Genomic DNA, 23,720 nt, shown 5'->3' on the forward strand with positions numbered 1-23,720 from the left:
TTACATTTTTTTTATTCTGGAAGTGAGGGGTTTTTTAAAAAATTCCTTTCTGAACAAATTATTAATCCTAATCACTGTAAGTAAGAATAGGATTGGGTATAGCAACTTAATCAATTTTAGTATAGGTTTATTTCTATAAACCAAAATTTCCATTAGCAATTCTTCCTGAGCTTTTTTTTCAAGATTAAGCCTATGAGTCAAGTATTAAAGAGAGAGGATTACTTTTATATTTTCACTTATTTTGAGTGACTTTGGAGAGACCTTTATAGAGGGAAAGTCATAATTCATTTGAGCTCACTTGAGAATCTGATGACGTTGACTTGAAGTTTTTCTTTAGACCAGAAATGATAGTGAAGTTGATTCAAGTGAGGATGTTTATAAAACTAAGAAAAAAATATAACAAGGGAAAGTCTAAAATTTTGCTTTTTGAAGCTTTTAGCCCTAAGTGTTAAAGAGACAGAGAACTCAGAGTATTCTCTTTTAATATTTCCCAGGTTTTTATTTAATTTTTCTATGCCTTTATTTACTAATCTGTAAGGTAAGAATAATAATAATACTTATAGGCTTATTTTTGAGGGTTAACGGAGTAAAGTTGTGTAAACCACATAACAGTGCCTGACACTTAAAGTCTTAATAAATGTTTCAGATCATCTGATTTATAAATTATATATTCTTAATCTCCTTTATTCTTCCTCCTAATCCTTCCCTCAAGGTTAAATGATAGTGAAATTGAACGGCAACATTTTAAGGACCAAGATATGTACTCTGATAAATCCGATAAAGAAAATGATCAAGAGCATGATGAGTCTGATAATGAGGTGATGGGAAAAAGTGAAGAAAGTGACACAGATACATCAGAAAGGCAAGATGACTCTTATATCGAACCTGAGCCCATTGAGCCTTTAAAGGAGACTACCTACACTGAACAGAGCCATGAAGAACTAGGAGAGGTAAAAATCTGATTTTCATAAATTTTGTTTTTCTAATTCTTGGGAACTTCCAAGTGAAATTGAAGACATTTCTTTGACCTAGTGCTTATTTTTTGAAAGAAAATATTTGTATGATACCTATTTTATTTTTAAAATTGCATACATATGAAATATATCAGAATTTATAAACAAATATATATACTCTCACAAGTACCAATATATTCTATTAAATATAAAGTTTACATTTTCTTCAGTTTTTTTTTGAAATAGAATAGTACTGCTTGATGTCATTGCCAGGTACAATGTAAATTGCAAAGATACGTGAGCTTACAACTTTCTTGTTATTGCTAGTGCGTAGAAGTAAGTACAGTATAAAATAATAGCATGTAATGAATTCTTTGTGTATATCCTTCCCTGTGATGTCTATTAACAACTACTATTTTTACTTAAATTTTATAGCTATAGTCTTACTACCTTATGAGTTATTTCCACTCATGTTAAGAATGCTTGAAATAGTTCTATAGCATATTCAGATTTCAACATCAAATGTCATATCTACATATCTAAAATGCCTGAAATAAATATAATATTTCAGTATTTTTTGTTAATTGCTAAAGGCAGGTGAGGCTTCTCAAACAGAAACTGTGTCTGAAGAAAACAAAAGCCTTATCTGGACCCTGCTGAAACAAGTCCGTCCTGGCATGGACCTGTCCAGGGTGGTTCTACCTACATTTATTTTGGAACCTCGTTCTTTCCTGGATAAACTTTCAGATTACTACTATCATGCAGATTTCCTGTCTGAGTAAGTAGATTCTTACTTTTTTTAGACTTTTTTTGTAGATATTTTGTAGATTTTTTAAAAGCAGAAGACACTTCATGGTTTTAAGAGATTTTTCAGAAGTCTATAAGTACAGTGATTATGTCTTACCAAAATCCATCTCTTATGAGATATCACTCTTCACTCTCTTCATCATTTCTACAGTTGACCTAAGTAAGTATTTAATACTTTGCTACAATGTTTCCATTTATGAAGTCTCATTGGAAGACAACATGCTTGAGGAAGACAGAGTCTACCCCTTTACCAACAGCGCACTGCTTGCTTCCTTCCTTTTTTAAAGATTTTATTTATTTATTTGACACACAGAGAGAGATCACAAGTAGGCAGAGAGGCAGGCAGAGAGAGGGGGAAGCAGATTCCCTCCTGAGCAGAGAGCCCAATGCGGGGCTTGATCCCAAGACCCGGAGATCATGACCTGAGCCAAAGGTGGAGGCTTTAACCCACTGAGCCACCTAGGTGCCCTCCACCCCCTTTTTAAACAGCACTGCTTTCTCAGGTTCCCTGACCTGTTCACTGTCCTAACATAGGAAGAGGTGATTGGGATTCCTTATGTTCCTCTTCCCCCACCCCTGCCTGGGTCGACTAAGCTCTTGTTCAGGTCCCATCCTGGGGCTTGTACTTTTGTTAACACGTATCTTCTCTACGTGCTCATGAGGCATGTGCAGCTTACCACAACCAGGCCAGTTGCTGGCTCATGATATAAATCCCCACTTCCATCTTTGCTTTTCTTTCTGCCAGCTGATCCTGGGTAAAATTTTGAGGAAGGCAGGCATAAAGAAGGTGGAGGAAGAGCCACCCCTTTCCTAGCAGTTTCCTGGAGAACCAGTGAAAGACATCAACTTTATGCATACCTTTCCAAGTTTTGCATGCTGCCCCCATTCCAGCTATTCAAGACACTGTGTTTTCTAGGATATAGAGATCTGGTACTATGACCTGATTTTTAGATTCTGCATCAATATCTGTATTCAGTTTAGTAATTACATTATTAGTCTACCAGTTACAATAATGAACATTGCAAAAAAAAAATCATAAGCTAAATCAAAAGATAATTGAGAAACTGGGAGATTTTTGCAAATTAAGGCACACCCAAAGTGTTAATCTCCCTAAAATAAAAAGGGCTCTTAGGAATTTAATGAGATGATCAGCAACCTAATAGAAAAAGGAGTGGAGGAAATGACCAGAGTTTGAAAATGAATACAAACGGTCTTTAAACATCTCGCTCAAAATAAGAAAACTGCAGGTTCAAATTATGAGCTATTATTTTTTATCCATCACAGTGACTAAAATCCAAAAGCTTTTATACACAGGTTGTGCTTTACATCTTATTATAGTTCTTTTATCCGTCTAGAAGTTCATTTCTCTCAGAGTATGAGGCAAGTTCCTATAAATCACAGTAAGATCTTCTTGCGAGAAGCCCATTTCCCAAATTGTTCTGGCTACACACACCATTGCCAAGGCTTTGTGGGGCAATGGGCACTTGTACTCTTCTGCTGCCTGATAAAAACTAGCACAGTGCTTTTGATGGGAATCCGGCAATATTTATCAGAATTATAGTTTCATTCAGTCCTTTGATACAGTAATCCTGCTTCTGGTAATAACTCCTACAGATATACCTCTCTGCATATTCAAAATGACATATATGCAAGATTGTTGCAGCAAGGCTAGTAATAGTAAAAGATTTGATAACTCAGGTATTCAGCCATAGTTGAGGTGGTTAAATATTGTATGATACTTTTATACATAAGAAGTCTGTAACCTGATTTGGAGGGATCATTAGGATTATACGTGTGTGGAAAAAGCAAGGTCCAAAGAAATGTGTGTGGTTTGCTACCTTTTCTTTCACTTAAAAAGTGTTCTGGCTATATAATTCTATTTGCTAATAAATAGTTAAATTATAATTATTATTCATATATATTATATGTTGTGTATGTATGAAAACTCAGTAGAATTCACTTGTGGCATACATGATCAGTGTTCTGCAGTGTTTATAGCAATAGCAAAAGGGCAAGGAGGGTAGCTGAGTAATGGCTTCTAAAAATTTCTTCTTTAAAATGAAAATTGTTCTTTGATTATCTGCTACACTGATAGATATTATTCACTGGAAAATCACTAAGAATAAGTTAAATCCTTTTTGATTGACTCAGTTATCTTAAAACTTCCATATTTGTAATATGAAACTTCTGTATTTTGTACTAGGAACTAAAAAAACATACAATCCTTTTCTTAATGGAGCATTTTTCATGGGAGAGATTAATATCAGCCTGTCGTCCTCCCTTCATGTAGGATGGCACTCACCAGTTACTGATCTCCTCTAACTAACATTAGTTACTGAGAACAAACTAAATCAAGTAGGGAGCTGAACACCTCTAATGAAACTGTTAATGAGACTGCTTGGCCCCATCGTTGTAAATGCTAGGAATCATGCAGTCCTTGAATCTCAAATGTGTTTATTTTTATTTATTTTTTTAATCATAATTTTTCACAGAACTCCTAGCAACATCTAGGGCTCTATGAACCCACTTGAAAAACCTTGGTTTGGAGAGTTTCCAAAAACTGCTTGAGCAAAGACCTGGGCAGTATATCACACAATAGGAAAAATGGGAAGAAAAGCAACCAGACTATGAAAAGTTATTCTTAAAGACTGATGTACATGTTTGTTTTTACTATCTCTTTTAAATATGACTTGGGTTTTCCAGTCATATCTCATACTCGGTTGTTTACTTGATAAGTAGAAGGGAGAATTTGTGATATATTTTGTGAAAGTTTAATGTATACCATTTTGGTTTTTTAGGGCTGCTCTTGAAGAAAATCCTTATTTCCGTTTGAAGAAAGTAGTGAAATGGTATTTGTCAGGATTCTATAAAAAGCCAAAGGTAATGTTTGTATTTTATTTTCTTTAACCTTATATGAGCTCTTTATTATGTTATCTTTATTTATTGATAAACATTACAAGGCCTCTTGAGTCAGCAAAATTGCAAACTACTTGATCATTTAGACCTATATTGTGGATTGAAGTGATTTCATTTTATTTCATTTTTTTATGTCTCTACTGTGAAATTTAAAATTTTTTTTTTAAGATTTTATTTATTTGACAGAGATCACAAGTAGGCAGAGAGGCAGGCAAAGAAAGAGGAAGGGAAGCAGGCTCCCCGCTGAGCAGAGAGCTCAACACGGGGCTTGATCATGACCTGAGCCTATGGCAGAGGCTTTAACCCACTGAGCCACCCAGGCGCCCCTCTACTGTGAAATTTCATATGGATAAATCCTACATGATATCGCTAAATCCATTTTGACTAGTTTAAACTATTTTGAATCTTTCAGATTTGTATTTTGAAACTTGTATTTTCTTTTCTTTTCTTTTCTTTTTTTTCTTTTTTTTTTTTTTTTACCAGGGACTGAAGAAACCTTACAATCCTATACTTGGTGAAACTTTCCGTTGTTTGTGGATTCATCCTAGAACAAACAGCAAAACTTTTTATATTGCTGAACAGGTATTAGAAGTGCATGTTACAGAAACAAAACTGGTTTAGAAGTTATTGGAATATTTTAATAAAGAATATTAGCTCAGTAAATTCACTGTTGCTTAATCTTTCTTACTAGTGAACATTTAATTAAGCATTAAACCTTTTAGTACTGAATACTACTAAATATCATATTTGTAAGTATTACTATTACGGTCATGGAATCCTGTGACCAAAAAAAAGCTTGTTTTTTTGTGCCTCCCCCTACCCACAACCAGATTTTGTTTCCTTTATGACCAAAATTGTCCAGTGGTTTCCTAGTTCCTAAATCATATTTACACCCATTTCTCTGGCGTTCAAGGTCTTCCATATCTTTCTAAATTAATCTCAAATTAGATGCCTTTCTGAATCCTCTATAGTAATCAGACCTCTGCATTCATAATTAGATAGCCTGATCTTGTACTTTTTTGTCTCATTATTTTATAATTTAATTCTTCCATTCCAGTATTTTTTCTCAGCTGTTCTCCATCTAAACCAACCCTGACCCACTCCTCTTTCATGATCCCAGTGACTGCATCTCCCAGTGATTTCTAGCTTCTCAATCTTTTGTATTATTTTTTGTGATTATCCATTAAGCTGTTATTTTTAACGCACTGTTTAACTTTTTACAGACTGTTTACTTCCTAATTGAATTGTCAGCTCCTTGAAGGAATACCCTCTCTATAAACCTCTCTTTTTGTTGTATGCATAGTAGGCAGTCAGAAATATTTCTTAGTTTTAATCTTTCATTAATTTAGACTTACACACATTTATATTCATGATTCTCAATCTTTTACCCTCATCCTCCTTTGCCCCTGGTCCTGAGTAATACCACATTTTTTTCTCAATAACAATGACTCCTTACTGTAATTATTCTCACCTAGAGTGTAAGAAGGATGAGGATTATGTGTCATATGAAAAACCTTCCTCTTCCCTAGAGATTTTGATATACCTCTCAAGTGGAGACATTTTATCTGTGTATTAATTTTATAAAAATTGTTATATCACCTTGCATTTTATTTTACTATAATTCCTCACTAAATTGAGAAGCTTGAGAAGAGTTTGACTTTAGCTTTGACTAATTTCAGAAAACATAAGGGGGATGTGTGTGTGTGTCTTAGATTACTAAAGTAACATATTTGTCAAAGCTTTTGTTTCCTGTTGCCTATTTTGTAATCCCTTTGAAGAGGAGCCACTATATTAGTTATCCATTGCTTATATAATCAATGACTGCCAAAACTTAATGGCTTAAAACAACAAACATTTATTAGCTTCTATAATGAAGTTTAGGAATCTGAGAGCTGCTTAACTGGATAGTTCTGGCTCAGGGTCTCTCATGAGAGTGCAGTGAAGGTGTCAGCCAGCTTCGTAATTATCTGAAGACTTACCTGAGTTGGAAGATTTCACTTCCAAGCTCATCACATGTCTTTTAACAAGAACATTCAGTTCCTTTCCACATAGGTTTCTCCATGGGATTGTTCACAACATGGAAGCTGGCTTCTCAGAGCTAATAATCTGAAAGAGCGAGAGACCAAATGGATCGTGTATTATAACTTAATTTCAGAAGTGACGTATGTCACTTTTACACAAAGTAACTTTGGTACAGTGTAAAAGGAGTCCACCTAATGGTGTGAATACCACGAAGTAGTTTCCTTGGGAGATACCTTGGAGGCTGGTTACTGTAGTCACCAACGTTTAATTTTACCACTTAACAAATACTGCTTCTTATTAGAGTATACTTTTAAGCTTTTGATAATAACACAATAATATGCTTATGTTATTATATTTACATTTTTTCCTGTGTTCAATAGGTGTCCCATCATCCACCGATATCTGCCTTTTATGTTAGTAACCGAAAGGATGGATTTTGCCTTAGTGGTAGTATCCTGGCTAAGTCTAAGTTCTATGGTGAGTTCTCCTTGTCTCAGTTTGCACCCTTTTCTGGAAGGTAGTATTTAAAAAAACAAAACAGAGGGCACCTGGCTGGCGTAGTCATTGGGCGTCTGCCTTCATTCGGCTCAGGTCATGATCCCAGTGTCCTGGGATCGAGCCCTGCATAGGGCTCCCTGCTTGGCAGGAAGCCTGCTTTTCCCTCTCCCATTCCCCCTGCTTGTATTGCCTCTCTCACTGTGTCTCTCTATCCAGTAAATAAATAAAAATCTTGAAAAAAATAAAATAAAAAAAGAAAACAAACATAGACTCCAATTTCAGATGTCTTAAGTTCTTCTAGATATTTAAAGAAAAATAATACCAAAAAAACTCCAAAAAACAAAACCACTGAACATTTTACAGAAAAAAGAAACATTTCTCAACTCATTTTATGAGACCTACATTATATCCTAATCCCAAGACCATATAGTACAAAGAAACTATAGATCATCGTCTCTCATGAATGTATATGTAAAAATCTTTACCAAATTAGTAACAAATCAGTATATATAAAGGGAGGTACACACACATATAAAAGGATATGTTAAAAAGATATGTATCATGATCAGATTATCAAGGGGAGTTTCTCTTGGAGGTACAATGTTGGTATAACATTGAAAATCAGTGTAGTTCATATTAATTGAATGAAGGAAAACCATATCATTTTTTAAAATGCAGAAAAAGCTTTTGACAACTTTCAACACTCATTTATGATAAAAGCCCTCAACAAACTAGGATTAAAGATATCTGTGAAAAATATATAGCCAATTTCATACTCTTAAGGTGAAAACTAAGTAATTTTTAGTTAAGATCAGGTACAAGGCAAAAATGTTCACTCTCACTACTTCTGTACAAAATTGTATTAGAAGTCATAGCCAACGCAGCCTCAGGAATATACAAAAAATTACTAGAACTGATAAATGAATTTAATAAGGTTGGTGGATACAAGGTCAAAATACAAAAGCCAGTTGTATTTCTATATATTAAAAATGAACACAGAATGAAGTTTAAAAAATATCTTCAATTACAATAGTATGTGGAAAAATAAAATATTTAGAAATAAAAAATGTGTAAAACTTGTAAACACTGAAAAACTACGAAGCATTGCTGAGGAAAATTAAAGATTTAAGAACATAGTTACACTGTGTTCATATATTAGATTTTGAAAATTGTTACAGTGGTATGAAATGTTGATACAACAACATGGATGAATGTGAAAAACATTTTGCTGTGTAAAAGAAGTCAAACACAATAAACTGCATATTCTATGATACCATCTGTATAAATTCTAGAATAGGTAAAACTACAGTGACAAAAACCAAACCATTGGTTTCCTGGGACTGGAAGAAAGGATTGACTACTGAGAAGCAAGGGGGAGCTTTTTGGGGTGATGGCAAAGTTCTCTATCATAATTGTGTGATGATGGTTGCATGACTATATACAATTGCCAAGACTAATGAAATATCAGAGTAGGTCACATATTATATATAAATTTTGCCTCAATAAAACTGATGATGGGGGAAGAAAAATAAACATGGGAGAAAAGCTAGAAGATAATACCATGGAATTTTATCAATAATTGCATTTTGATGGGTTATGCTTATGTTTTCTTTTTTCAAATTATCTGTAATATTATTATGTCAGTTTTAAGTACTGAAAGCTTGGGACTTAACAATGTAATATACAGGTAAGAAATAATGTTTTTATTCAAACACAGATATGTTATTAAGCCATACCATGAAACAGTGTTTTGTTTATTGTATGTTCTATGTGTTTAAGATTTTTAAGAGCCTCATATAAAGTAACATAACATAATAAGCATATAACTGTACCTTTTAAAAGTACTCATTTTGTAAGACTAGGAATGTGGATCACATATGTTTTGGATATAAGATAACAAATACACATTTGGGCACCCTGAGATTGAGACATTTTTAAGACCGTCCACTGTAGATGTATGGTAAATGTCCTAAATATATTTTGTTTATTTTTAATTAGTTGCATTAGTTTTATGAAATTTAATACATGATATTTATTCTAGGAAACTCATTATCTGCAATATTAGAAGGAGAAGCACGATTAACTTTCTTGAATAGAGGTGAAGATTATGTCATGACAATGCCATATGCTCATTGTAAAGGTAAGTGGTTTCCATATTTGAGTTATATACTCTATAAACCTTTTTTAAGTAAAGTATATGGCTGTAATTTGTTGTGTTTTGTGATTGATCAAAATGTCCTTGATTTATAGATATTTAAGATTATTGCTGTCGTCTACCGAATATTTCTGTGGTGAATTCACCTACAACAGACTTCTATGACACATATTTTGGTTGGAAAAGACTGAGTTATAATAGTGGAATTCCATTTACCTAATGTACCCGTTTTAAAATTTGATGAAACTGCCTGTTATTTCAGAATCTTACTAAAAATGATTTTCGTTTTCTTGCACCTCCACCTCTTTTTAAAATGTTAATTTGCTTCTTTTCAGTATGCTAACTCCTTTAAAAAATTTTCTTATCTTCACTTGGCAATTTCTTTCTTTTTTTTTTTTTTTTAAAGATTTTATTTAGTTATTTGACAGAGAGAGATCACAAGTAAGCAGAGAGGCAGGCAGAGAGAGAGGAGGAAGCAGGCTCCCTGCTGAGCAGAGAGCCCGCCAAGGGACTCTATCCCAGGAACCTGAGATCCTGACCTGAGCTGAAGGCAGCGGCTTAACCCACTGAGCCACCCAGGCGCCCCACTTGGCAATTTCTTAAAAACTAATGTATTATACTTTTCCCCATTATTCAAGACACAGATAAAGATACTATCATTTACGACAGACCAGGGACCCAGCCGTTCTGTGCATCTTACATTTACAAACTCATTTAATCATTTCAGCAGCCCTATAAAGTAGGTAATATTGTCTCTTTTATGAATGTGGAAATTGAGGCATATCAGAGGTTAATTTGCCTGAGATCAAACAGCTAGAATGTTGCAGTCAAGATCTCTGTGACCTACACTATTAAGCTGAATGGCATCAGCTTCAACACTCAGTTTGGTCATTATCTGTATAATCCTTTGCAACCCACTTTTTTTTTTTTTTTTTTTTAAGATTTTACTTATTTGTCAGAGAGAGCATGAGCACAAACTGGGAGAGTGGCAGGCAGAGGTGGGGGAGAAGAGCCTGATGCGGGCTTTGAGCCCAGGACTCTGGGATCATGACCTAAGCCAAAGGCAGACACTTAGCCATCTAAGCCATCCAGGCTTCCCTGCAAACCATTTTTGAAAAATAACTTTTTTGAGTAATGATTATCCTCTTTTAGGAACAGATTCATGAAAACATGGATTACTTAATGTGGCCTCATTTCACAGATGTAGAAACTGAGAGAGTTAAGTATCTTATCTAAGGCCAAACCAGTGAGAATGCTGAGACTCAACTCCAGGCTTGTTTACTCCCATCCACTGTAACATGGACTTACCCTATTTGAAGTAAAAGAGTGGCCACCTTGTGGCCTCAGGCTAGATAATTCTTAGAGCTTCCTGTGTGGTTCTTGAAATAGGCATGAAGTGAAATATCTGAAATTATGAACTAAATTGATAAGTGTATTTTAAAATCTTTTATCATTTAGAATATAACCCCTCGTGGATGAGCATAGGAAATAATTATTGTTTTTTACCCTTGTGTATTTTCTATGATGTTCTCCTCAAATCATTAATTTCACAAATTGTTTTACAAAGTGAGTTCCATACGGGACTGGAAGAGATTATGCTGAGTGAAATAAGTCAAGCAGAGAGAGTCAATTATCATATGGTTTCACTTACTTGTGGAGCATAACAAATAGCATGGTGGACATAGGGAGATGGAGAGGAGAAGGGAGTTGAGGGAAACTGGAAGGGGAGATGAACCATGAGAGACTATGAACTCTGAAAAACAACCTGAGGGTTTTGAAGGGGCAGGGGGTGGGAGGTTGGGGGAGCCTGGTGCTAGGTATTAATTATGGAGGGCATGTATTGCATGGAGCACTGGGTGTAACAATGAATTCTGTTACATTGAAAAGAAATTAAATTTAAAAACAAACAAAACAAAAACAAAGTGAGTTCCATAACCAGATAAGTATGAGACACATCCTATAGTCTGTTCCTTCTTGGAAATTAACATTATTCATTTGCATATTAAAAGCTCCCTTAACAGTTTAGTCCAAGAACAAGTCATGCACATACACACTCTTTAACAAAGTTAAATGAATTTTCTCAACTTTTTTAGCCACAGAACCTATCTTGAGGGATTTTTTTTTTTACATGTTTGTCTTACTTCTATAGTTAATTCTTGTGATTAGCAGTACTTATGTTGGGTAAAGTCACCACAAACACATTTTAATGAATATTAAACCATTGCCCCTAGGGCAAACAAAAAATTAGGGTTACTTTGAGTCATCTCTTCATCAATCAATATCTAACCTTGTTTCTATTTAAAGACACCTTATTGTATATCATTGACTCAGTAACATTAAACTAACAGCCAAACAGCACTCTAACTCATGCCCGAACCAAGCTTTGACACACATTTTCTCCATAAGGTACATTATAACCTTCTATGCTTAGGAATGCTAGACAGCATTTTAGCACTATATTTGGAGGTCATTTTAAACTGTAAAATTACCAACAAAAATCACCAAACTGTGAAGAATGTGGCTCCTAAAAATACCGCAGAAAAGGCACTTGTTTACCAAATGAGGGATGAAACCAGAAGGCACTGTTAACCTTGTTCAGCCTCAGCTGGCAATTTGCACATAAGACCACTCTAATTTTTCACGACTCTGCATATTTATGAAGGACTACAAAAGTGCTGTGAGTATTTATTTTGGAATTGCTAACATGTTTTAGTGAGAATTTGAATTTGCAAATAATTGGATCTACAAATGGAGTGGAATCTGCAAATAATTGTATCCTCTGTTACCTATTTAAGTCCTACAGAAACAACTCTGTGTATGTGACAGGTTGTTATGGGGTGGGACAAAATACCCTTGAATTACAGGTTTCTCCTAGAAGGAGAATAGATTGTAAAGTTTTGCTTGTTATTATTAGCCAGCATCTCTCTTGAACCTTTTGTCAAAATTGTTTTATTTTGTTTTCTTTAGGAATTCTTTATGGCACAATGACATTGGAGCTTGGTGGCATAGTCAATATTACATGTCAAAAAACTGGATACAGTGCAATACTTGAATTCAAACTAAAGGTTAGTACAGATAGAAGGTGTCACCTAATTAAAGAGGATCTGTGCTATAGATACTGAACAAAGAGCACAGTTTAACTCCTTAAAAAATAAATTTAAGAACCAAAATTCATCAGAGGGCAGCTTTGGCAGATCCAAATCAACAGAAGGTCTTCATTTTTTATTTATTAATTTTAATTAATAAAACTATTGGTATTTTATGAGAGGTGAGGTATATGAAGTGAATGGATAGAAATTTCTCAGTAAATTAAAGCATTTCTTTACAGATACCACAAAGTAGGTATCAACTTGAGCTAAAGTTATATACACAAAGAGTTGTATTGTATTAGTTACTATTTTTGCCTAACAATTTACTCAGACTCACAACCTTAAAAACAACCTTGCTCTGATCTGTAGGGGTATTATCAGTAGGGAGCCTATCAGGAAGGAACTTGGACAGAGCATATTGGGGATGGCTTATCTCTGCCACATAATGTTTGGGGCCTCAGGAAGACTTGCAGGTTGTGAGTGACTCAACAGCTGGGGCTGAGATTATCTGAAGACTCATCACTTACATGTCCTGTGAATGGGTTAGAGGCAACTTAAAGACTAGGACTGCTGATCTTAACACCTGTATGTATGGCCCTTCCATGTGGCTTGGCTTCCTTACAGCACAGTGGCTTCAGGGTAGTCAGGCTTCTTACTTGGGAGCTCATGGTTCCAAGTGCAGGTGTTCTTGTGAGCGAGGTAGAAACTGCATTGCCATCCATGACCTGGTTGCAGAAAAATCAAATTATATCACTTCCACCATTTTCTGTTAATTGAAGAGTTCTAAACCCACCCAAATTCAAGGGGAAAGGATGTAGACCCCACTTCTCAATGGGAAGATGGTTGTATTTTGAAGATTTTGTCTGCCTCTAAGTGGAAGGGAAATTTAAGACCTTTTCATTGTGGCAGTTGTTGATTTAGGACAATACATATGTTCAGATAAGAATATTTCTATGAACTGTTTATTATTTGTTACTAAATTTCTTCTATTTTGATATCCAACTGATCCAGTGACTAATCAGCAGCTTTGTTCTGATAAAAAGTGTCTCTTCAGTATTATTTGGTGCAGTGCCCTTTTTTTTTAATCTTAGCAGATTTTTTGCTTGTATGCTGATAATGATGTCTGAAAATAATGACTAAAGATGTCTTAAGTAATTTCTGACACCTTTAAGGGCTAGATTGGAACATCAAAATTTTGTTACTGATGAGAGACATCAGTAAGGCAATATAATAACTCAAAGTGTATTTCTTCTAATTTGATTTTTAGAGGATTTTTTGGTTAATTATTATTTTATTGTTGTTTTGAAGGAAGGGCTATTCTAATAGATGAATTGTTTATTAGACAAGTCCACTGACTATTATTTAAATAGACTACAACATTGATGAACCAGAGTTGAGTCAGAAGAGAGCAAAGGGGGCATGAGTCCTCATTTGTGATCTTTCTCACTACGTTTATTTGGACTTCATACACTGTGTTTTTACCTTTTTCCCCCCACAAATTCCAGTTTCTTTTCATGGAACATTTCTAACTAAAATTTCTCCCTTTTTGCCTTCAGTAGCACTCTAACTATACAATTACATCTTTCATTCTTTTTTGTCTACATTATATATAAATATGTTAAAAGCAAAATATTTCTTAATATTTTTCTCTTTTAAAAGCCATTTCTAGGCAGTAGTGACTGTGTTAATCAAATATCAGGGAAACTTAAATTGGGAAAAGAAGTCCTAGCTACTTTGGAAGGCCATTGGGTAAGTATTTTTGTATTTCAGCTTTAGAAAAAGAATTTTATTCTGTGAAAAAAAATAAAAATCACATTTTATAAGTTCACTTATTCCATTACTAAAAACATCATCACTCTTCAACATAAGCTTCAGCTTAACAAATATTTTGGTATTGAACTGTTATCAACAGTATTTAGTTTCATGTAATACTTTATCTTTCCAAAACTTTAATTCAATAAAAATAGCTAACACTTGCCACTTAAAATGTACTGCACTAAAAATGTTACTCTTATTAATTCATTTAATACTAAATAATTGTATGAGGTGGGTTCTGTTAACTGTCTCTGTTTTACAGAGGAGGACACTGAGGCACAGAGAGTTTAATTTGCTCAAAATGATGGAGCAATATTCCAGCCCATGCTCTCTGGCTCCAGGGCTGTGCTTCTACTCAGAGCAGTATACTGCCTCTCACCTTGAAGAAAGAGGCATTTCCAGTTAGAGTTACATTTCCTTTTGAGGAACATGGAAAGGATACAGTGGTATTTGAGAGCAATGGTTTTTCTTTTTTTCTCTACTGACGTAAATTCACATTTATGTAATTTTGTTAAGAGGAGCTTAAATGAGTGAGAAGGATATATCATGGTACTGGCTAGATGCAGTCTCTGTGAACACGGAGTATATGCTATTTTCCACATTGTAATAAGCAGAAAATGATGAGAAGTATGATGAGAAAATGAAATTGAATCTAGAGACTCAATTAAGAGGCCACATATGCTCTGTAATTTTAAAAATTTACTTCTACCCAAAAATCATTTGGAAAAAAGATAAAAATATATTTTTAAAGAAATGAAATTTCTAAGATTGTGCTAAAATTTTTAATGCTAAGAAAAGCTTGTTGAGGTTTTTGTATATATTGAGTACATAGATAGTCAACAGCATCTCGTTGTAGTTCTAGCAAATATTGTGCTCTACTTTGACAGTTCTGAAATGGTTGTTGAGGTTTTTCAAGTAATTGTTTGAAATTTGTTTATTAAGTAAAACTTGTGAAATCTCATGAACTTTTTGTGTGTTGAAATTTTTTTAATGACTAGTATTACATATTTAATGATTTTATAAAATGACGAGATTTGGGACCTTTAGAAAAGTGCTAGTTGTGTTTGTTTTAAAAATGTGTTAAACTGTGGGATTACATCAGGAAGAAAGTATTATTATATTGTTATACAAGATAAATAATCCTTTTCAAATAATGAAAATTCTCTACATTAATTTTTAATTTCTTTAAATGTAGGATAGCGAAGTTTTTATTAATGACAAAAAGACTGATAATTCAGAGGTTTTCTGGAATCCAACACCAGACATTAAGCAGTGGAGATTAATAAGGCACACTGTAAAATTTGAAGAGCAGGGGGATTTTGAATCAGAGAAGTAAGTATACCATTTGTCAGCTAATGTCATGAATATTAAAGAGTGTTTTTTAGTCCCTCAATAGTATGGACACTTTTCTCTGTCAGTTTTCAGTCACATTTTAATTCAGCAAAGTAATTTAACATTTTTGGGATGTGTTAGGACTTTTTTTTTTTAATATATGTGAATGTCAAATAAATACACAAATCATACTGGTTTTCTGCAGTTCTAAACTAAAGCTTCCCATTTTTTCCTTTCTCTTCTTACCTGCCCCAGGACCTATTAAAAACAAAAATAATATACTTATGTTCTCTTTGTATAAAATCATGGGACTAATTATTCTTGGTTTTCAAAATAAAAGAATTATGTCACAGGATATGCAGGCTTCTAGAGGACTTACATTAGTTGGGTAATAATTACCAGTATAGTTTCTGTTCTTAAGTTGTGAAATTCTTGTTGATCTCTTATACTTTTGAACCAAAAATATTGTTTAAGTATTGCCCAGTTCTATTCTTATTGTATATTTCTTTGTGTTAGAAGTTTTCTATGTAAGAGACACTCTATCAGGTACTTTATATACGTTACACAATTTAACTCTCACTTTCATATGCATATCATTCTCATACCTCATTGTCATGAGGATTCATGTCTGTGTACTTTCCTTCTACATTCAAAATTGAGGTTGTCAAAAATGGAAGAATATGTATGTACCTGTTCTAAAAATTGTTTCAGCTATAACCACATGATGCTCTCTATCAAGAGTAAAGCTTTGCCAAGGCATACAGCAATTTTTGAGGTGTGAATTTAATTTAACATATTTTAAAGATGAGGAAATGAGTCTTGGGATAAGTAACTTTTAGTTCACCAGCCAAGAATTCATCCCAACTCTGATTCCAAAGCCTGTGTTCTTTCAGTCACAACATGCTATCTTCCTAGGTAGATGGAATATAGATAGTATATTTTTATTTGTCTGATAAAAAAAACTAACCTTTAAAAAAAAACTAAACTAAACTTTAGTAGGGAAAAAGATTTCACCTCAGTCTTTTCCATTATATCATTGGTTCTCAACACTGGCTACACATCAAAATCACCTGGAAAACGTTTTAAAAACCAATACTTGGGCCTACCCCCAAGGTTTGATTCTAAAAGTTCCTGATGATTCGTGCATCCAAGGTTGAGAAGCATGCATTACAGTATTGGATCTTTGAAGCCAGTGAGTCTTAAACAGTGATAAGAATCATCCAGGCAGCTTAAAAATATAGATTCTCCAGGCTTCATTGTATTCTTATCATCTTGGATCAGCACCATTCATTGCCATATGTTTAAGAACCCAGGTAATATTTCTCTCCTGGTGAGAAAAAAAATTAGTCTCCACTGTGATCTCTCTACTCAAGGCACCACTTTTTATCTCTCGACACATTTTGATGCCTGTGAGCATAAGCTTTTTCAAAGCCCCAAACCCACATGGGTACCATTTTTTCTCAAGGGGATTCAAGCCTATTCTATGTAGATTTGATTTTTCTCTTGCTCTTTATTGCTGTTTTTGCAAACGATTTAGACTCTGGCAGCGGGTAACTCGAGCCATAAATGCTAAAGACCAAACGGAAGCTACTCAGGAGAAGTATGTTTTAGAAGAAGCTCAAAGACAAGCTGCCAGAGATCGGAAAACAAAAAGTGAAGAATGGATATGCAAGTTATTTGAGCTTGATTCACTCACAGGGGAGTGGCATTACAAATTTGCAGAGTAAGTAATTAAAAAGAGTATATTACAAACAATAACCAACATAGTTTTTTGCCTTTATTTCTGTAATTTTTACTGTTAGTTGAAGTAGTTTTTCATTAAGCCACATATATAAATTAGTATGAGATTTTTAAACTTGATGTTCCATTCATTATAAATTTGACCCCATGAAAGTAGTCTACAAAATAAGCTGAGGATGAGAAGATTAGATATGACAAATCTTAATCTTAAAGCTAGGTTCATAATTGCTAATGTAAATCTATTTATAGAATACATTTTTGGCAAAGTATTTGAGTGTTTTGTTCAGTTATTAAACAAGTGGGAATTTTTTTTTCATTTTTTCAGTACTAGACCATGGGATCCACTTAATGATATGATACAGTTTGAAAAAGATGGTGTTATCCAGACCAAAGTAAAACACCGCACTCCAATGGTATGTAATAAAATAACAAGACCTGCTAGGCATGCAAATTTTTCTTTTAAAGATTTATTTGTTTGTTTGTTTGTTTGTTTTAGAAAAAGAAAATGAGCAAGGCAGAGGGAGAGAGATTCCTCCCTGAGCATGGTACCTGACTCAAGGCTTGATCACAACCTGAGCCAGAACGAGGAGTTGGACTCTTAACCAAGTGTGCCACCCAGGCACACATTGGTACACAAATTTTTAAAACCCTTAGTATCTTTGGCCACCAATGTTTAAAACTTGGCTTCAAAATTTAAAATTTGGGGTCAGCAAAATGGCAGAGTAGGTGGCTCCAAGCCCTTGTCCCTTCAAAGAAACAAAAAAGCAAGCAAAAATGATCAGAACCAAATTTTCCAAAACTATGGAAAATAGTCAGAAGTTTGCAGCAACAAAGTGAATGCTAAATCAAGACAGAGGTGACCTCAAAGCCATAGGAAAGCTTTATGTCATTTTTATTTATCCTTACCCTAACTCCTCATGGGTGCCCTGGTAGTCTTGAAGGGTCCCCAGATTCCCAATGTGAGACGTGGTTCCAGAGGGAGCAGAGCAGACCTTATTCACAAATTTTGTTTGTCTGTTGTAATCTCTCTGGCAGCTACCTGAAGGATGCCTTGTTGTCACTAACTCAGAGCTCCAGCACGAAGGCTGCAGGCATTGCTTGGAATTGCTGTGAGCCATACTGAAAGCCTGCGCAATCCTAGGGCAAAAGATTACCACTGAAACAAAATAATAGACTGTGGAAGGCCAGAAGGCCAGAAACAAAAGCTAGGGAAAGAATCTTTGGGAAATTAGGGAATCAGGGATTTTAGAAAACCATGGAAATGTCCAAGGCAAAATGCTTTTGCTCAAAAAAGACATGTGCAAGCCTGACTTAGTGTTGAAAGAGAGCCGTTACACAGAGCCAGTCTGCTAAGGCTAGGAGAGTTGTTTTGTTTTGTTTTGTGTGGTTGTTTTTGTTTTTGTTTGTTTAGCTACTGGTGTTCAAGGAAGCTTCTGTCAAAATGCTAGCTGAACACAAGCTAAGGAACAGAGATTTCAGTAACCATGAAGAAGGAATACAGTCTTCGCAAAACAATTTAGAGACTTTACTGAACAAATGGGGTACTGTAGCTTTCATCAGTCCAGAAGAGAGCAAGCCCTGGGGAAGGTGGAGAATATGATTTCCTGAATTACTACATTATAACAATCAGATTCTGGTTTTCCATAAAAAATAACAAGGCATACAAAGAAGCATGAAAGCATGACCCATTAAAAGGAACAGAATAAATTGACAGAAACTATCCCTGTTGAAATCCAGACATCAGGCTCAGCAGACAGAGTTTTTAGAACAGTTGTCTCAAATGTGCCCACAGAGTTAAATGGGAACAAGAACAAAGAACTAAAGAAAACCAAGAAAAAGATGCATAAACAAAATTAGAATGTCAATAAAAAGAAATTATACAAAGGACCAAATTCTGAAGCTCAAAAATAGAATAACTAAAGTGAAAAAGAGGCTACTGGACTGAGGGGAAGAGAGAATGGGAAGTTCTTGCTTAATTATTAGTCTCTCTTTGAGATGATGAAAATGTTTTAGAAGTAGCTGTGACATTTGCACAATACTGTGAATCTACTTAATATTACTGAATTGTACACTTAAAAGTGACTAAGATGGAAAAATTTATTATATATATATGTATATCTGTACACATACATGGTATCACTATTTAGAAATTGTAAAACATTTTAGGGGTGCCTGGGTGGCTTAGTCATTTAAGCATTTGACTCTTGATTTTGGCTCAAGTCATGATCTCAGGGTTGTGAGATCAAGCCCTGAATCGGACACCATGCTAGGCATGGAGCCTTCCTAAGATTTCTCTCTCTCTTTCTCCTCTCTCTCCCCAATCTCCGTCCTTCCCTCCCTCTCTTAATAATGAATTTTTTAAAAAATAAATTTTAAAACATTAAAAAAATTTTTTTCTTTCTTTAACAATGTTAACATGATAGAGACAGGGCATCCGTATTTCCTCCTAAAGGTGGCATTTACTGAGAGATCAATTGCTGACTCCCTTTGTCATTTTAAATACTTCTCACCAGTCTTTATCAGTTTCCAGTTTGAACTACTCTAAGAATGTGGATTTGGATTCTAATCCTATAATGTTCAGTCCCTATGACTTGAAGTAGGGCATAGTTTAAGCTGAATCTAGAACCTGTCTGCTCATTGCTTATTTTCTGTAATAAAATTATAGAAATTTTATTTGAATTTCAGTCTTTTGAATAAGATTTTGCAAAAGAATAGATAATTGATGGATAATTCCTATTTAAAATAGTATGAATAGAATCTAGGAGTTATGATAACTGGTTCCCAGTTTTTCTAAACATATAAATTACCTTACCCTTTTGATTCTAGTTTCTTCTCTTGAATTTGAGTTTTTAACCTTAGGATTGACCTCCAAAATTGTAAGCCTATTAATAGAGTCTAAAGTACATTATTTTAAGAAAAATTTAGTCTTAGTTGATCATTTGATATACTTCTGAATCTTGTGCATGCATTCAAATACTTTCTATAAGGTTTTTTTTTTTGTTAATTTTTTGTTTTGTTTTCATGTTACTCTCTGAAAGTTTAAATCATGCTCTGCAATGGAGCACCGGGGTGGCTTAGTTGGTTAAGTATCTGTCTTCATCTTAGGTCATGATCTCAGAGTTCTGGGATTGAGTCCTATGTCAGGCTCCCTCCTCAGTGGAAGTCTGCTTCTCTCTCTCCCACTGCCCCTCCCCCTGCTTGTGCTTGCTAACGCATACACTGTCTCTCTCAAATAAAACTTAAAAAAAAAAAAAAGATGCCTTCTACATTATCCAGTATTATTAAAAGTAAGTGAATAATTTTATGGGAAACCTAGCATTATTCAAGGGAATGTTTCTAATGTTGAGAACAAGATAAATACAATTGAAAAAGAACACTTTTATTTGACATTGAACTAGAGATATTGATTGATGCAGTTAGAAGTATGGGGGGGAGCCTATATTCATATTTTTTTGTGTATAGAAATGTCTCTTAAAGGATAGACAGAGTAATAGTAAGTATTTTTGTTGATAGAGTTCAGGAGTGAAGAGAAACTCTTCATTGCATATTTTTTAAATTTTTTTTGTTGTTTGTGCCAAATTAATGTTTTTTGTTTTAATTTAATAATTTGATTGTCTAAGTGTATCACATCTTCTTAAGTTTTAATTACACTATTTCATCTCTGTTTTTATTTCAGTGTACTGCACCCATGAATAGATAGTTTGACAGTTACACAACATTGATCTTTAATTTAAAAATTCATTGCAAATTCACATAGCATGGGTTCTTTTTCAGGTTAGTGTCCCAAAAATGAAACATAAGCCAACCAGGCAACAGAAGAAAGTGGCAAAAGGCTATTCCTCCCCAGAACCTGATATCCAGGACTCATCTGGAAGTGAAGGTAAAAATATTTACTACCGACTGTTCACTAAACTTTTAAAAGGATATTACTGTAAAAAAAGGGGGGGATATTACTATATTATGTTTAATATATGAAAAGTATTTATCGTATTTAAATCAAGTTAATGTAGGAGTTTGGAGACAGAGGTGGTTTGCAAAAAAAGCTATTTTAGGTTATAAATAAATTTCAAGACCAGGTCACAAGGGAAAGGCAAGAGAGAACATGAAAATCAAGAACCACACTGTAGTACTAATTCTTCTGTCTTGTTAGCTTCTGAAAAATTGTTGATGGTTTCCTAGATTCAATGCAGGAAGCAATTTTTGAGCTTTGAACTCATTTCCATGCTTCAAAAAAAGTTTTCCATTTTTAGAATAAATTCTTGTAGTGTTTAGAAGTTACAGACAAGTAAAAATATAACTATATCAAAATTATGGACTAAATTAAATAGTATGCCATTCTTGTTCAAGTCAGATAATGTGTAAAATGTCTTGAATTACACTGAGATATAATCAAGAAAGGATTCGGGTAATATCTGAGAAAATAAAGCTGTAGTTCTCTACTAAGCTCACACTAAGCTGGGTAGCTTATTTTTACAGAGATTACACTAGAAGTGAATAAATGATGAATGCCAGGAAGTTAGTGGACAACAAATAACAGTTTAAGGGAGAGGGAGCTGAATTCAGTTTGAGGAAAGTTCTTAGAGGAACCCTGATGAATTATTAGGACTTCTAATGGATTATAGCAATCTAGGCTTAAGGGGTGTATGTGGGGGGGTAAGATTTCCAGTGTAAAAAAAAAAAAAAAAAACAATAAAAGTTTAAAAATATGAGTCACAGGGTATTGGTGTGCTAGAGGGGGCAGTAATGGTTATGCTGTTTTGTTCCCGTTTTATAGAAAAGGAAATTGAGACACAGATTTACCTGCTCAGGGTCACATATCCCATAAGCAGTATGTATATGTAATATATAATAGATATTTTGGTTCCCTGATTCACTCTCTTACTCACTCCACTATTTGCCTGTAATTTATCAGCTGACATTCACTGAGTACTTACTTAATATGTGCCAAGCTAGATATAATACACTGTACTATCACCATGTGACTTTGCGTGGCTTTATTGTTATTCCTATTTTACAAAAGAGAAAGCTGAGACGTGGAGAGAGGTTAAGATCTGAACAAAAACAGAAAGGAAGGAATGGATATAAGGTTTGATGAGGGAAAAAATACAGTGTACTGGTTGACAATAAAAATGTATAGAAAAGGTATACATATGTTTTTAATGAATTCTTGTCTATTTTAATGAGTTTTAAAAAACTGATGCCATCTAAAATGTAACTAATTTCTGGTTACTTTAAACATATTTGTAGTTTTCTAGTTTTGAAGTGATATGATTGAAACTTTAAAAATGCAGAGTATTAGTACGTTACTCTCTAAGTCATAAAAGTAATGCCTAGGAAAATTTTACTGTACAAGAATCATTAAGCTGAAATATAAATTGTTTATAATTAAATGTGGTCGCTATTTTCACCAGTTCCATTCCAAATGTCTTTTCAGCTCAGTCAGTAAAACCAAATACAAGAAGAAAGAAAGGGATAGAACTGGGAGACATTCAAAATTCCATCGAATCTATAAAACAAACACAGGAAGAAATTAAAAGGTAATTATATGGACAGTGGCTGTTCATTTAAGTCTAGAGGAATAGTTAAGAATCCTGTTATGTAGGAAATTATATGTAAACTTTACAGTTTTATAACATTATTGGGCCAAAATAGAACCTTGGCTTCTATTGCCTGATTACTAACGCTTATGAAATTCCTTCACCACTAAAATATGGGGAGAAAGTGGTGGTTTTTTCTCACCTGTGAGGGCAGAATTAGAATCTTACTGTTGTAGGGGCACCTGGGTAGCTCAGTGGGTTAAGCCTTTGCCTTCTTCGGCTCAGGTCATGGTCTCAGGGTACTGGGATCGAGCCCCATATTGGGCTCTCTGCTTAGCAGGGAGCCTGCTTCCCTTCCTCTCTCTCTCTGCCTGCCTCTCTGCCTACTTGTGATCTCTGTCTGTCAAATAAATAAAATCTCAAAAAAAAAAAAAAGAATTTTACCCCTGTAGCATACTAGAAATATAGCTGGGTTAGGTGTGAAAGTGGGCTGGTTTCTGAGAAAGTCAACTAACAAAGTTTTCTGCAATAGACTTCTTGACATTCCTAACTTGAAAGATGCTACATAGGCACTTCATATGCTAACAAAATGTTAACTTAGTCATGAAATGAGCTTATGCCATCCTCATGCTATACTAAATGCTTTTGGCTAAAAACACAGAAAAACTGGTTAGTGAAGACACCCCACCCCACTCTCACCCCAATTTCTTCTATTAATGTGTTTTACCAGTATAGAGAAAGAAAGGAAGCAAATGAACAAGTAGGTTCATTCATTTATAAATCTAATTAGATTTACTAACATTTCTCATTACTCACCATGCCCTGTAGTTAGTAATCTCTCCACTTTTCTTGTACA

At 34.3% G+C, this 23,720-nt stretch overlaps 1 protein-coding gene across 11 annotated transcripts in view; it reads left to right on the top strand.

The window, feature by feature from the left end:
- Positions 1-23,720, top strand: part of OSBPL8 (oxysterol binding protein like 8) — a 160,047-nt gene that overhangs the window by 131,512 nt on the left and 4,815 nt on the right. For all 11 annotated transcript variants that reach the window (XM_045069086.1, XM_045069089.1, XM_013056023.2 and 8 more), the window contains 13 exons: positions 713-950; positions 1,547-1,731; positions 4,559-4,640; positions 5,160-5,258; positions 7,079-7,175; positions 9,238-9,336; positions 12,319-12,416; positions 14,100-14,189; positions 15,451-15,587; positions 17,125-17,310; positions 17,653-17,740; positions 21,102-21,207; positions 22,762-22,864. In XM_045069086.1, the coding sequence (XP_044925021.1) occupies positions 713-950; positions 1,547-1,731; positions 4,559-4,640; positions 5,160-5,258; positions 7,079-7,175; positions 9,238-9,336; positions 12,319-12,416; positions 14,100-14,189; positions 15,451-15,587; positions 17,125-17,310; positions 17,653-17,740; positions 21,102-21,207; positions 22,762-22,864 (1,608 nt within the window). The remainder of the gene's footprint in view (positions 1-712; positions 951-1,546; positions 1,732-4,558; positions 4,641-5,159; positions 5,259-7,078; positions 7,176-9,237; positions 9,337-12,318; positions 12,417-14,099; positions 14,190-15,450; positions 15,588-17,124; positions 17,311-17,652; positions 17,741-21,101; positions 21,208-22,761; positions 22,865-23,720) is intronic.

Source organism: Mustela putorius, unplaced genomic scaffold (genome assembly GCF_011764305.1).
Source record: "Mustela putorius furo isolate JIRA1106 unplaced genomic scaffold, ASM1176430v1.1 tig00003911_pilon_pilon_pilon, whole genome shotgun sequence".
Classification (NCBI taxonomy): domain Eukaryota; kingdom Metazoa; phylum Chordata; class Mammalia; order Carnivora; family Mustelidae; genus Mustela; species Mustela putorius.